The sequence below is a fragment of the Centroberyx gerrardi genome, chromosome 3, assembly GCF_048128805.1.
Source record: "Centroberyx gerrardi isolate f3 chromosome 3, fCenGer3.hap1.cur.20231027, whole genome shotgun sequence".
In the NCBI taxonomy this organism is placed as follows: domain Eukaryota; kingdom Metazoa; phylum Chordata; class Actinopteri; order Beryciformes; family Berycidae; genus Centroberyx; species Centroberyx gerrardi.
In genome coordinates, this window is record NC_135999.1 from 4,615,130 (window position 1) to 4,628,656 (window position 13,527).

Sequence of the window (13,527 nt, forward strand, 5' to 3'; positions counted from 1 at the left end):
GAGTGTATATACTGCTCTGTAAGGAGATCAGCAACAACTACTTTTTGTGTCTTTTACAGGTCAAAGATCATGACTGTGGTTTACATTTCATATCAAGAAAATGTACAGCCATAAATGCTATTAAATGATATATAATCCACCCATGTGCCAACACTAATTGTGTTGGGACAATAAATAAACTTCAAAAGTCATTTTTCTATTTCACTAGTCATGCAGGTGCTGATCTTTGGTATTATAGGCCAGTGTACAGCACATGGGCTTGCATTCATGTTTCTGTTTGAGTGTTTTCATGTAACTCTTGTGCTAGCTGGTTCAGATAAACTATTTCAAGTGTGTGTGTGTGTGTGTGTGTGTGTGTGTGTGTGTGTGTGTTCCTGTGCAGCCCAGCTCTCTGTCATGCTTTCACAGTTGCAACAGTGCTGTTGCTGTGGCAGGAGATTGTTTACTGTGGCACAGCCTCCGAGTCTCTGGACTCCTCCGAGAGAGAAGGCCCTTACGTAATGCAAAAGGGAAACGCACACGATTGTGTTGCTACAGTTGTGAGGACCTCCGCTGAAAACACTCCATAACAGATAACCCCTGACTTTAACCTTCACCAGTACATGCCTAACCATAAGCCTTTGCCCTAAAATGCTCTCACTTTGGAGGATTTCCAGCATCTTTGCATTCTTGTGAAGACGTTTGGTCCTCATAAGTATAGAAGTGCAGGCACGCTGACACTCACACACAGTTGGCCAGACAGCGCTGTTTTGGTTTGTTCCTACCAATTTCTTCCCAGGCACCGTGCGTACCTGGTCTCCTAGGAGCTGTGTGTGTGTGTGTGTGTGTGTGTGTGTGTGTGTGGGTGTGGGTCTCACATGACAACAGTCGGTTTGTTGGGTAGAAATTACACATCTTCACACACACACACGCACATAAACACTGATCTGCAAACCTCCAAAGTTCCAGTTTTACTGTCTTTCTATTGTATAAAGGTAACCATGCTGTCCCTTCTGTTGTGTTGTAGTCTGACTGGTAATATTAAAGCTGTATAATACCGAACATGCTGTCTGTGTTGTGTTGTAGGAGTCGTACCGTCAGGTGATGAAGATGCGTCCCAAGGATCTGTGGAAGAGACTGATGGTCAAATTCAGAGGAGAAGAGGGACTGGACTATGGAGGGGTGGCAAGGTACTGTACTGTGCCATGTGTTTCTTTTTGTGTGTGAGTTGGTGTGTGCTTTTCTCAGCGTGCATTTATGTTTATGTCAAAATATCTGTGTGTGTGTTAGGGAGTGGCTGTACCTGCTGTCCCATGAGATGCTGAACCCCTACTACGGCCTGTTCCAGTACTCCAGAGATGACATCTACACTCTACAGATTAACCCCGACTCTGCCGTCAACCCGGTAGGAATCATTTAGCTTGATAGTCAGTCAGTTAGACATTTATTCATCCAGACAGTCTAAATTAAAAACAAATGTGTTCTATGAAATTCTTGTAAATGTGCCATAAATTACCAGGATAGCTTCAAATGTTCAAGGCAGAGCCATAAAACAAACACTGTCACCCGGTGCCTTCATGGCGATGGCATGTAGACATTAGTGAAGATAGACATGAAAATTTGTGAGAGAGAGTGGGAGCTGCCTTCATGTCTTCTATGGAGAATACAGCTTATGGTATGTTACGCACATGCATAGAAGCACTGCTTATATAACAATTTGTTATATTTATTATGAAATAGAAGCAGTTAGTTCTACCATCATGTGAATTTAATTTGCATACAAGAAGAAGATTATGGGGTTGTGCTAAAGTTTGAAGATTCAGTTAAAAATGAATTTTCACAATTTTACTTCATTAGATACTTCTCAATAAAGAACACATGATTTGTAGAAAAAGATTTTCTCAAGAGCTGTAAATCCTGCTAAAGCTTGATAGCGTCCAGGTACAGAGGAGCGACTCGCTGACCTGAATTTGCCTCTCTGACGTCGGCATTGTGGTAAAAACTGAACCCATGACATGGACCCAGAAGGGTTTAGGCTGGGGGTTTATAAGGTGCTGAGGTCCTGTGACCGCCCTGTTATCTTATTGAAAACCGATATGTACCTCAGCGTTTTGGAATGAAAGGCTTCACATTTAATATCCACCCCCCCTTTAATCTGCAGGAGCACCTGTCGTATTTCCACTTTGTGGGCCGTATCATGGGCATGGCGGTGTTCCACGGCCACTACATTGACGGAGGCTTCACGCTGCCCTTCTACAAACAGCTGCTGGGGAAACCCATCACCCTGGACGACATGGAGTCCGTCGACCCCGACCTCCACAACAGCCTCGTCTGGATCCTGTAAGAGACGCTATTCACAGGATTGAGTGCATAGAGACACACGCACACACACACACACACACACACACACACTTGGCCATTCTGTCCTCGCCCTTTTGCATAAACCAAACCTATTCTAGTGATCCTGGCGCCCTCTGCTGTCGGTTCAGTTGAAAGTCTGATTTCAAAAATGTGAATTCATGCTGGTTCAGTTACTGTTCTGAATGTGTCTGCCATAGAGAGTTTATAGATAGTCTTGTCTACATAAGAGTTCATATCTCTTACCGTTGATTTTATCCACTATTATGCCTGTTTGGTGCCATTTTTCTGCAGAATCATCACTGCTGTAGGCTTCTACTGTATGGGAGTCAGGGATAATAAACACACAAAAAAACACATGAAAACACAACCTCAGAGCAGTAGCTGAGAAAAAACACCGGCATTATTATAGATATGTTGGTTCACTTTGTGAGGATGCTGAGTGCAGATCACTGTTACGTGTCTTTGTCTTCTGTCTTGGGAGAACGGCATCCTAAAAAAAGATTCAGGAGGAAAGAGGAAACCCAGCGTCTCATCTCTCTCTCTCTCTCTCTCTCTCTTCTCTCCCCCCCCCCCCCCCACCCCCCACCCCACAGGGACAATGACATCACTGGTGTCCTGGACCACACCTTCTGTGTAGAGCACAACGCCTACGGAGAAATCATCCAGCATGAGCTCAAACCCAACGGCAAGAGTGTCCCCGTCACAGAGGACACCAAGAAGGAGTATGTCAGGTACGGGGACGCAGGCACACACACACACACACACACACACACACACACATATTTTCCACAATGGTTCAGGCAGTCGTATCAACATCTGTTCAACATCAACATGTTTGCAGGGACCCTATCTGAATCTTTATTGCCAATACATCCATTGTTTCATAAACTGACAGACTGCGATTCCTCTCAACCTGCTTTCTCTTTGTTAAACGTTTGACATGCATCTTTCTCCTCTCTTTCTCTCTCTCTCTCTCTAGGTTGTACGTGAACTGGCGTTTCCTGCATGGCATTGAGGCCCAGTTTCTGGCCCTGCAGAAAGGCTTCAATGAGGTCATCCCGCAGCACCTGCTCAAAGCCTTCGATGAGAAGGAGCTGGAGGTACAGTAGAACAATACGGCTCCACCCATTTACGGTCACGCACTATTGTTTATGTCCCATCTTAAACCCTCTCTTTCTGACTGTGCTGGGCCTCTTCTCCACTGCTGCAGTACCAGTTCAGGATATATGCTTTTGCACAACACATACCCGAATGCAATGCCAGATTCCCACCATGCGATGGCGCTCCGCTCTCGAAAGGAACGCGACTCATTCAGAGGCTGCTGTCGAGATGAAAACCCTCCGGATGCACAGAAATACTTGAAAATACGTGTTTCTGTCTCCCCCATCCTCCTGCAGCTGATAGTGTGCGGCCTGGGGAAGATCGACATCTCGGACTGGAAGTCCAACACGCGCCTGAAGCACTGCACCCCCGACAGCAACATCGTCAAGTGGTTCTGGAAAGCCGTGGAGTCGTACGACGAGGAGAGGAGGGCCCGGCTCCTGCAGTTTGTCACCGGATCCTCCAGAGTCCCACTGCAGGGCTTCAAGGCTTTACAGGGTACGTGTCCCAGTCTGTGTGTGTGTGTGTGTGTGTGTGTCCGTGTGTGTCCGTCCCTCTGTTAGTTGGTGTATATTTTTTCCCTCTTTGCTCACAGTGCAAAAGCCTTTAGTCAGCGCTGACAGCAGAGCATGAACATTTCAACTGCAACAAACTGCACCAGACTTAAATAGAGTTTTCTGTTGTCCAGAACTGGGTCAAATAGTACAAGCAAATAAATCTTAGCGTTTGTTTTAATCTGCCTGGAGCACCAGAGGGGTGGGGTTTGCCTCATAGTGCAACAAGTTCCTAGAAAGTTAAGGTGATCTGAAAGTCAGTTTAGTAAACTTAGCTGTGATTGACAACAAATCTGACACTATCTGGATTGTCTTTATGCTGTAAACTCCACCCACCTGACGCTCACAAGTGGGTTAAAACAAACGCTTTTTGTAACTATTATTTGATCCCGGTCTGCAAAACACTCGGTGAAGGGATGGTGTGTACGTGGGTGTAATATTTGAATCCTACGTATATTGTAATTAAATGTAATTGATCCAAATGAAGCATTTAAATGTGAGTAGTGTGGAGGTTTGAGAGTGTGTTTACTTCGGGGTGTATGTTTACGAGTGTATGGTGTGTGTGTGTGTGTGTGTGTGTGTGTGTGTGTGTGTGTGTGTGTGTATGTGTGTGTCGTCCAGTTCAATGGTTTTCTCAGTGAAAATATACAGCTCCCATGTCAGTTGAGATGTTGGTGGGCAAGTTTAAGTGTGAAATACTATATTGTACTGTCTATATTACAATGGATTTTTGTGTGTGTTTTTGACTGCAGGTGCTGCAGGGCCCAGACTCTTCACTATTCATCAGATCGATGCCAACACCAACAATCTGCCCAAAGCCCACACCTGGTGTGTATCACATAACACACACACACACACACAAACACAAATGCACGGGCACACACACTTCAAATTTCAACTTATCTCTATACTGGAAAATGTTATGTTTTTATCGCTCACTACCAGTTTGGCTATTATATTTACCTCTGTCTCTCGCTCTCTCTCTCTCTGTCTCTCTCTCTCTGTGTCTCTCTCTCTCTCTCTCTCTCTCTCTCACTCTCTCTCTCTGTGTCCCTCTCTCTCCAGCTTCAACCGGATCGACATTCCTCCCTACGAGAGCTACGACAAGCTGTACGACAAGCTGCTGACGGCTATCGAGGAGACCTGTGGCTTCGCAGTGGAATGAGCGACACGTTAGCGGAGAGCGTGTTTGCGTGTGTGTGTGTGTGTGTGTGTGTGTGTGTATAACCACGTGTTCAATGCAGCAAGACTCTCACAGACTATCACACGCCCACTCAGATCCCGCGGCGGGCGGGACGGCACAGCAGCCCGCAGTCTTCCTCTTCTCCCACGTTCTTCCCTTATCAATATCACGCTCCTTTTTTCCAGCTGCTGCTACAGACTTGAAGGTCGCTCACCCAGAATCCCACTGTAGGAAGGCGGTGACGGCTGTCTTTTACCTGTCATTTTTCTTTTTTCTTTTTTTTTTTTTTTTTTAAGTGTAGTTCACGTGGCTCTCATGGTGAAACGCAGAGAGCAAGCCGTCTCGGTTTTGTGGGAATGACCTACAAATCCAGTCATTGGTTGTTTGCATTAAAAGGTCTTCACGTTCGATAGAAATGAGTCGCAGGTTTGATTTGCATTTTTGAATTGATCGATTTGAGCCCAATCCTGCTACTGAATCTTTTAACCCGTAACCTACAGGTAGCCATATCTTGCCCATAGTAGCCGTTCTAACCTCAAACCAATAAACCTTCGGACCCTCATGGCCACATCGTTGGCGCGCTTCATCTTGTAGAGGCGCCACTGGTTCATCATACCTCAGTGTCACGCTTCGCGATATATGAAGGGTTTCATTCCAAAATGCTGTCTATCCGTTTTGGGGAAAGATGATACCTTTTGTCATTTGTAAATGTTTGGAAAAACGCAGCTAAATGTGTAATCAAAAGTCTTAGGATAGCTTTTACCACAATAACGCTCTATAATGAGTTTTACTTTCATACCAGCAGTCATTTTGTAAGCGTAGATATTATTTAAACAGTGGATATATCATTTTGAAATGGAACTCTAGGCATCAGCACCGTAGAGAGTCGCTTGGACCACCTTCCGTTTCTGTCATTCACACCTTGGCCTCCGGCTCAGTTACAGACGCGCGTGTCTGTGTCCGGCCCGGCGTGACTCGGCACACTTCCACTCAGCTCCTAAGTGAAACGGGCACCGCTGTCCCAAGGGACCAGGCTTGATAGAAAGCTATTCAAGGGAGATGTCTGTTTTCAAAAGTGACATCCATCTAGAAAAAGGCATTAGTATTTTCTCTCTCTCTCTCTCTCTCTGTCTCTCGCCACTTTAGAGCACTTTACGAACCGAGCGGCGGCGGCGGCGGCGGGAGGTGCTTTCTTCACGTTCGATTTCAATTTACCGTAAAATACACCGCGTTTTATTTGCAACCATACAACCGCGTTAGAAATATACAGAGTAAAAAGTATCTATATACCTGTAATTTTTTGAGTATATATGTACAAATACATAGCTATTTTGTATATTGCTGCTTGTTCTTTCTGTTCAATTTACATGCAAGCATGTTGGTGTCTATCACAGACCTCTTTGCATTCTCAGGTGAAGTCGTCCTTTTGGTTTTTGTTCTTTTTTTTTACATTTATTAGGCTAGTATGTAAAGAGGGAGAAAACTGGTATGAATGGACTTCAATGGAAACTAGAATTAAACCCAGGACAGAGCGCAAAAACTTCCCAATTCAAAGCGAGACTTTCCCTTCGGTAGATCGTTTTCACTTTTTAACACGCGTTCCTTCGTAGGAGAGCGGGAATGGTCGACCGTTTTGGCCGCTCTGAGGACCCGTAGTCACTCCCGCTTACTTCCAGTTTGAAAAGCAAGCCAACACTCTTAGTTTGACACAAACTGTACACAAACGCAGCAGAATAGACCCCAGACTTTTGCAGTAATGTTGGGACTGAATGCCGTGGGTGACCTCAGATCCTCAGCCGACTGCTGCTGAACCCTTGGGTGCTACACGGTGACAACATGCACCCAGAGGAGATGTCTCTTTAAACCCCTGCATGAATGGACGCTCAAAAGATAACGCCTATTTATTTGCGATTTATTACTTCCCTCTTAACGTGTGTGTCGACTTGCAAAGGTCTGTTTTAATATTTTGATCGTTTTTTTTTATACTGCCTGCTGTCAATAGCAATCGAGTGCATTTGTTACCTGATACTCCAACTTTTTTTTTTTTTTTTTTTACAGTGTACCTTTCGAGTTTCAGTAGCCTCCTCGAGAGACAAAACAGAGACACAGAGTATCTTGAAGTGTTCTTTGTTTGTACAGTATAGAACATTTTATTCATGCAGTTATCTGTGGATCGCGATCGACAACCTTTTTGATTTTTACCTTTAATAACCTGACCCACAAAACGGAATAGAAATGCATTAAGAGGTTTTTTGCACACGTTATGCATACTTGGGTTCCAAGTTATAATCAGAAACTTCCTTCTATTTACCAAATAGTTAATGGACTGATTGATCTTTTTGTAGATATATATATACATATACTGTATATATATGTATATACACACAAGTTCTCGATATGCACACACATTAAGTATCTTTGTCCAGTGCACACACAGTCTGCTTCTGCTTTTTGTTTCTTTTGTTTTTCGTTGGCACCAAGTTCTCTGGCTGGTTCAGTCTTCAGTGAAGGTGGTGTTGGATGTTTGAGTGTTTCCAGACAAGGGGAACTCACACTAGAAGCTTTTTTTTAAATATATATATATATATATCCCAGTTAAGCAACCAAAGTGGACATCCTAGACGATTTTTATAATCATTTAGTTTTTTTTTTAAATTGAAAGCCTATGATGTAGGGTGATTTTTAGCCTAATCTTAGAAATTTGTGTCAAACGGCCGAATGAGGGCCAAAAAAAAAGGTGAAAAACTAGTAAGCTGGTGTAACCGTGGTGTTCATGAATCACAGTAATGTTCAGTACACCGCTTGTCGCTTCCACACAATGGTGTTTCATCTTTCTTTCTGTGCTTTTATGTACGAATTTACAGTTTTATGTGTAAATTCTTGTGTGTAAATTACTTCTGATGACCCCCCCCCAAAAAAAATCTAAATTTTTTTTCAAAACCCACACCACCATGTTTTATTTCTTTTTATTTCCTATCTGTTTTTGTATTTATTATTACAGTATGTGTGTTCATAGTTTTTCACATCAGCTGCTCTGTGAGCTTGTAACTGACACCTGTACATAAGGACAATAAAAAAGCAGATTAATAAACTTCTTGTACCCTTGCAGAAAGCTGAGCAATAAAACTATGCTGTTTGGACCTCACAGCATTATGTTTTATAGATCCGCTGGTATCGCTGTCTCTTTTTTTGTTTGTTTTCAGTCTCCTTCTGCACAACCAGGTTTCATGGAACATGTCGGGGAAAGAAAAGTGTGTGCTGGCACCACTGAAACGTACTTAATTGATTAAAACCTTTTTCAATTATTCAATTAAGAAGTTTGTAATTTAGAGATTATTGGTTTAACCAACTAGTGTTATCATGAAACTCACAGATTTAGCTTTTAGTCATTTTGTTGTTGCAATTAGACCAAGAAAGATGTAATTTAAATAGGCTCATGATGTCAGAAACAGAAATGCTGCAAGTTAAAACCAACATACCTAAATATTTTACCAAAGTGACAGAAGCCTGTTACAGTAACTCACTAAAAGCTACGGTGTTCTCATAAAAGATTTGAGTAATTTCCAACTTTTCAACAAGGACATGATTTTGTTGTTTTTCCTATTTTATGTAGCAAAAGGTACAGTGATGCTGGTAGCGAGAGGACTGAAGTATTTGCCTCACTGAGAAGGAGCCTGAATGCATCTTCATCAAGGCGTCCCATTGAAAACCTTGGGAGGAAATCATGACACCGTGAAGTGACGCAGGGAGCAGCTGGTCGGATATGGGCTCTGATGCGATTTCTTCCTCCTCGAGAGTGTAGCCTATACACAACAGATATGTGTGAAACTCACAGTCAAAAGTTTGAGTCACGGGACAGAGGGGCTCACATGGAAGATGTGTTCATTTTAACTGCTGCTGAAGGCGCATTGAGCTGCATCCAAGTGCGGTTTTACGCACCGTCCGTGCGCCTTTACGCACAGCCTATGAGGCCAATAAGTCTAAATACCAGTGTAATTTACAGGATAAAACCGTGTGTCATATCATCGGCCTTTGTAGATCTTACGACAGTAGGCTGTAGGCTCTTTATTTATTTTTTATTATACTTTATTTACCCGAGACTCACCGCCAGACTCGGCTCTGGGTCAGTCTGTCTTCTCAAATGGACTGCTGGCATCTCCAAGATCCTCCTCACTCGCCTATTCGTGACGCGACTGATGTAAAAAGGTTAACCCTGAACACACGGCAACTCAAACCTCAGTGCAGTAAATTAACTGTAATCCTGTAAGTAGCGGTAGCGCAACATTTTGAATGCCAACCCGCCATGTAAAACACCAAAGAAGAAGGACTGAGACATAAACATAAACAGATGTGCAGCGGTCTTGCAGGTAGAGTCTGGAGACGGGACTGCAGCTGCCCTGGAGACTCTAGATTGCCAGCTGGCTGTTCTCAGTTATAGCAAGGCAGAAATAAGAGCTGATAATGTCAAGCCTGCATCTGTCCGTGGAGGCAGAGCCGAGGCAGAGGAGGCAGCGCTCGGACAGCAGGCTGGTTCATGACCGCTCCCGGCACCGCATCAACATCGGCTCTGCCATCACCGAGTGGAAAGCACTGAAGCTCTCTCGAGGCTTTTCTAGTGACGAAGAGCTCGCGTCGTTCTTGCTACACTAGTAAGTTATTTGTTTTCATAACACCATGTAAGCTAGGCTACTGTTAGGTGAGTTTGAGCTAGCTTCCAACATAAGCTATAGCTAGCTTTCGGGGCTCGTTTTGTCCCGATACGAGTGTGTAGGCACCATAAAATGTTCCTGAATACTTAGGAATCACTCTTCGAGTCGCCGTGCATATAATACACCAAGCAGCGCTTTATTTCAGTAAAATTTCACAGTAAAAATGTGGCCTTGGTTAAAGCTGAAGAAGACAAGTTTCAGTAATTCAAATGGTCTGAGAGAACATCAGGCCCTGCCTCTGTATTCTGGATATCAAAAATGTCACCGCTCCCGTCAGGCCTAAACCAATCAGGGGGAGCGCTCCGCGAGGGGGGCGTACATAGCGCCGGTCAATCATGCGCGTGCACAGCCCGAGCTTGAAAGTGGTCGCGCTGTCCTCCTGTCACATGGGAGAGCCAAAGTATATCAAGAGCTAGTCATACAAGATAGACCTTTCAACCTTTCAATATAGGTTGTTTTAAGAGTCGGAATGTTCTAGAAGTCTAGAAATAGCCACACTACACCAAGTCAGTTATTTTTTTGCTCAGCCTGCACCTGTCCATTGCCCCCTTGCCATCCCTCTGTCTCCATCAGTAGCCATTGATAGAAAAGGGGTCTGGCCTATCCAACAAGGACAAGTATAGTTAGTCTTAGATAGACCTGACGTTACAACCCATGGACTAAAGGGTTACAACGTTAAGACAAGAACAACATGGTCCAGTGTTTTGTACCCGGCTGCAACTATTGGCCAGGAGTGCACAGTTATTCATTCTACCGCTTTCCATCGTCTCAGTCGGCAAAGGAGCGGTGGATCCGACTCATTAGGTAACTTTAATCAGTTTCTTATCAAAGCAGGTGTCAGGTGTCATAGAACTGCTGGCTAGCTCGCTGGTGCGCATGCACCACACAGCTGTTACATTCTGCAAAAACATGAATACCTTCCACAATTCTGTCATGTGCTTGACACATCGGTGTTGCGAGTTTGTTGTGCTATCACAATAGTAACAGCCTCTAAGGGTCATGGATATTGTAGCGTTTGGTGCCGGAAGCGACAGAAAAAACACGATTTGACACCAACCAGATTGAAATCTTTGTAACCGAGGATCATTACAGCAGCATTGGGTATCGTTTTCCTCCCTATGAGGAATGCCTATTGTTTATGGCAACAATTTAAAGGCATAGCCTACTGAGCAGGATTTTCCCCTTGAAATGCCATAAACTCATCCAAAAATGATCCTCCTCAATCATGACGTCTGGCCCAGTGGTAGTCTGTCTGCAGAGAGCCTGCCTTCTGCCTGGATTTTCTTATTTCTGAATGTTCGGGACGTTTCCGGGCGTCGACGTTTTGGCAGTGGACGTGTGCGGCTGCAACCAAAACCGCTGCTTGCAAAATGTGAGGGTGTGACTCTTTGAAAAAGTAAAGTTAAGTGTGCCAGATTGTACAGTCACAGAGAAGAAGAAACGCTAATGGCAGACACAGTGCCGAAGAAACGCAAGTATAGCCAGGCGAAATACCAAGCAGACAAGGCTCGCTCCAAAACGAGAGTGAATCTGGGGCCGGCTTTCACCCGCTGGAGAGTACTGAAGGAGAGGATGGGGATGAAGAGTGACGCGGAGTTGGCTTGTCTTCTATTGGACAGGTAGGTGCCGGTTAGCTTAATAATTCACTCCGTTGGATATGAGTTAGCAGGGCTACTCCCACACCAGTGCCAGTCATAGCTTGTTATATAACAGATGGAAAGCATTATGGCAGTCCAATGTTAAACCTGCAATAAGCAATATCAGACCCTATAACAATCCTGAAACTAATGTGTGCTATGTGGAGATTGAGACATACCAATATCCACACATGCGGGCCAGCTGTGTTGCTGTTTTCACCTCTTTTTTTCAAAAGCACGTTGTCAAATTCTGGTCTGGAACGTCCCTCCCGTTGCTTTCCATTGTTTTTTCAAACTAGTTCGGCTCTCCGTCGCTGTTCAGAAGCGGTGTTTCGCGCAGTGCTGCCCCCCTGTGCACGAGTGTCCCCCCCAGCGTAAACACACGCGTCGTACAGTCCTGCCTACCGTACAGCGCTGCCCCCTGTTGTAGTATCATATGTCAGCCACCAGGTGTTTACTGCAGGCTTGCTGTGCTAAGATGTTCCCCGTGGACTCCTGTAATGTTCAGTGGCCATAAAGAACGTAACCTAAGGCTATATTTATGTAGGCTACATGCTATTTAAAAGGAAAGAGTCCAAAAGTGAATTAAGATTTTGAATTCCAGTTCAAAAACAAAATTCCATGTTATAGGATTAAAATGATAGATTGTCGTACATATAGGCTAACAGGGATTGTAGCAATGGCTTCATGTTTATTAATTAAAACAAAAAAAAATCAGCAGGGGTAGACCTGTATGTAGACCCAAAGACAGACGGCCCACCACTATCTCTGTGACTATACACTATACTCTGAATAATAATGACCAATCATTTTATGAGTAATTCACTCTCTACCCAGCAGATTAAAAAGAAAACAGTAGAGAGAAAGGTTGAGAGGAAAGTACATTAACTTCCATTGGAATTGAACCCTGTTCAGCAAACTGAGAGCCCTTGAATTTCACCAAACTACACAGAGAGATGAAACATTCGGGGCAGAACAACATATCAATATTCTCTCAAGGTTGTGTTACAGTGAGTTTTGTAGTGTGTAACGTTTGAGGTCACTAGTTTTGAGGCCTATCACACATCTAAAATCCTCATGCAAAAGGCCGGTATAGGTCTTCCCATGTGAGTGATTCTGTGCCTTAGCTCTGATCCTACACACGTAATGATAGATCAACCAGGATTGCAATGTACAAACCAACACCCACTTTGCTTCAGTCAGGGCATTCTTGCACTGGATTCCCATACAAAGCGAGAAAGAAAGGAACAATCACAGAGGGTGAAACTAATGTAACATCCCCTTATGCAGATCCCATAGTTCATATGAAAATTGCTTTTGTTGCAAAATGCCTTTTGCCTACATTTAAATCTATCAAAACCATTTCATGTGTAGGATGGTAGTTTTTGCTGCTTTTTGCCCAAAGAACTGCAGAAATGCCATCCACAAATGAACCAAACCTTAACTACAACCTGAAACCAGAGTTTCACTGATGGCCTACATACTCATTTAACCCATTTGTAGAACAGATGGTCTTTTCCACATAGAATAGATTGTACAGATCTAACACACAAGAACCCAAACCAGCGTATTAATGTGCACAGAGTCCATGGTGTGAACATTTGATTGATTGTTTTGGTATCTTAGCTCACAGTACTATACAGCACACCCTCATCAACAATACATTGTGTTGGGTATAACAAATGGCAAAAGTAAGAAAACAAGAAGCAAGCAAGCTTAGCCTGCATGCATATCAAAATAACACTTAGAGGAAGTAGCATTAACTCATTTATTTAAAAATAGCACTTGACAGGAAAATCCTCAAAATTATTATAGTAGCCTAATTTTATTTTACAAAGTAGGCTAAAACATGTTCGCTTGGCTCTGGGTAAAGAACTGTATTTAAAAGCCTATATTAATAAATGAATATAGGCTTTTTCAGGTAATTTAAAACATTACATTTGCAAGGCCTTTGTTTGGTTGCAGTACCAAGCTATCTCCCTCCCTCAGTGCACTACTGAGCA

The 13,527-nt window shown here is 43.6% G+C and overlaps 1 protein-coding gene across 1 annotated transcript in view; it reads left to right on the forward strand.

Annotated features, from left to right (window-relative positions):
- The window catches only part of LOC139930183 (E3 ubiquitin-protein ligase SMURF2-like), a 69,648-nt gene extending 61,308 nt beyond the window's left edge, over window positions 1-8,340 (forward strand). Inside the window, exons 13-20 of the mRNA XM_071923296.2 lie at window positions 1,066-1,169; window positions 1,270-1,384; window positions 2,141-2,319; window positions 2,934-3,071; window positions 3,320-3,440; window positions 3,738-3,939; window positions 4,748-4,823; window positions 5,061-8,340. Coding sequence (XP_071779397.1) covers window positions 1,066-1,169; window positions 1,270-1,384; window positions 2,141-2,319; window positions 2,934-3,071; window positions 3,320-3,440; window positions 3,738-3,939; window positions 4,748-4,823; window positions 5,061-5,160 — 1,035 coding nt within the window. The 3' untranslated portion in view covers window positions 5,161-8,340. The remainder of the gene's footprint in view (window positions 1-1,065; window positions 1,170-1,269; window positions 1,385-2,140; window positions 2,320-2,933; window positions 3,072-3,319; window positions 3,441-3,737; window positions 3,940-4,747; window positions 4,824-5,060) is intronic.
- The last annotated feature ends 5,187 nt before the right edge of the window (window positions 8,341-13,527 follow it).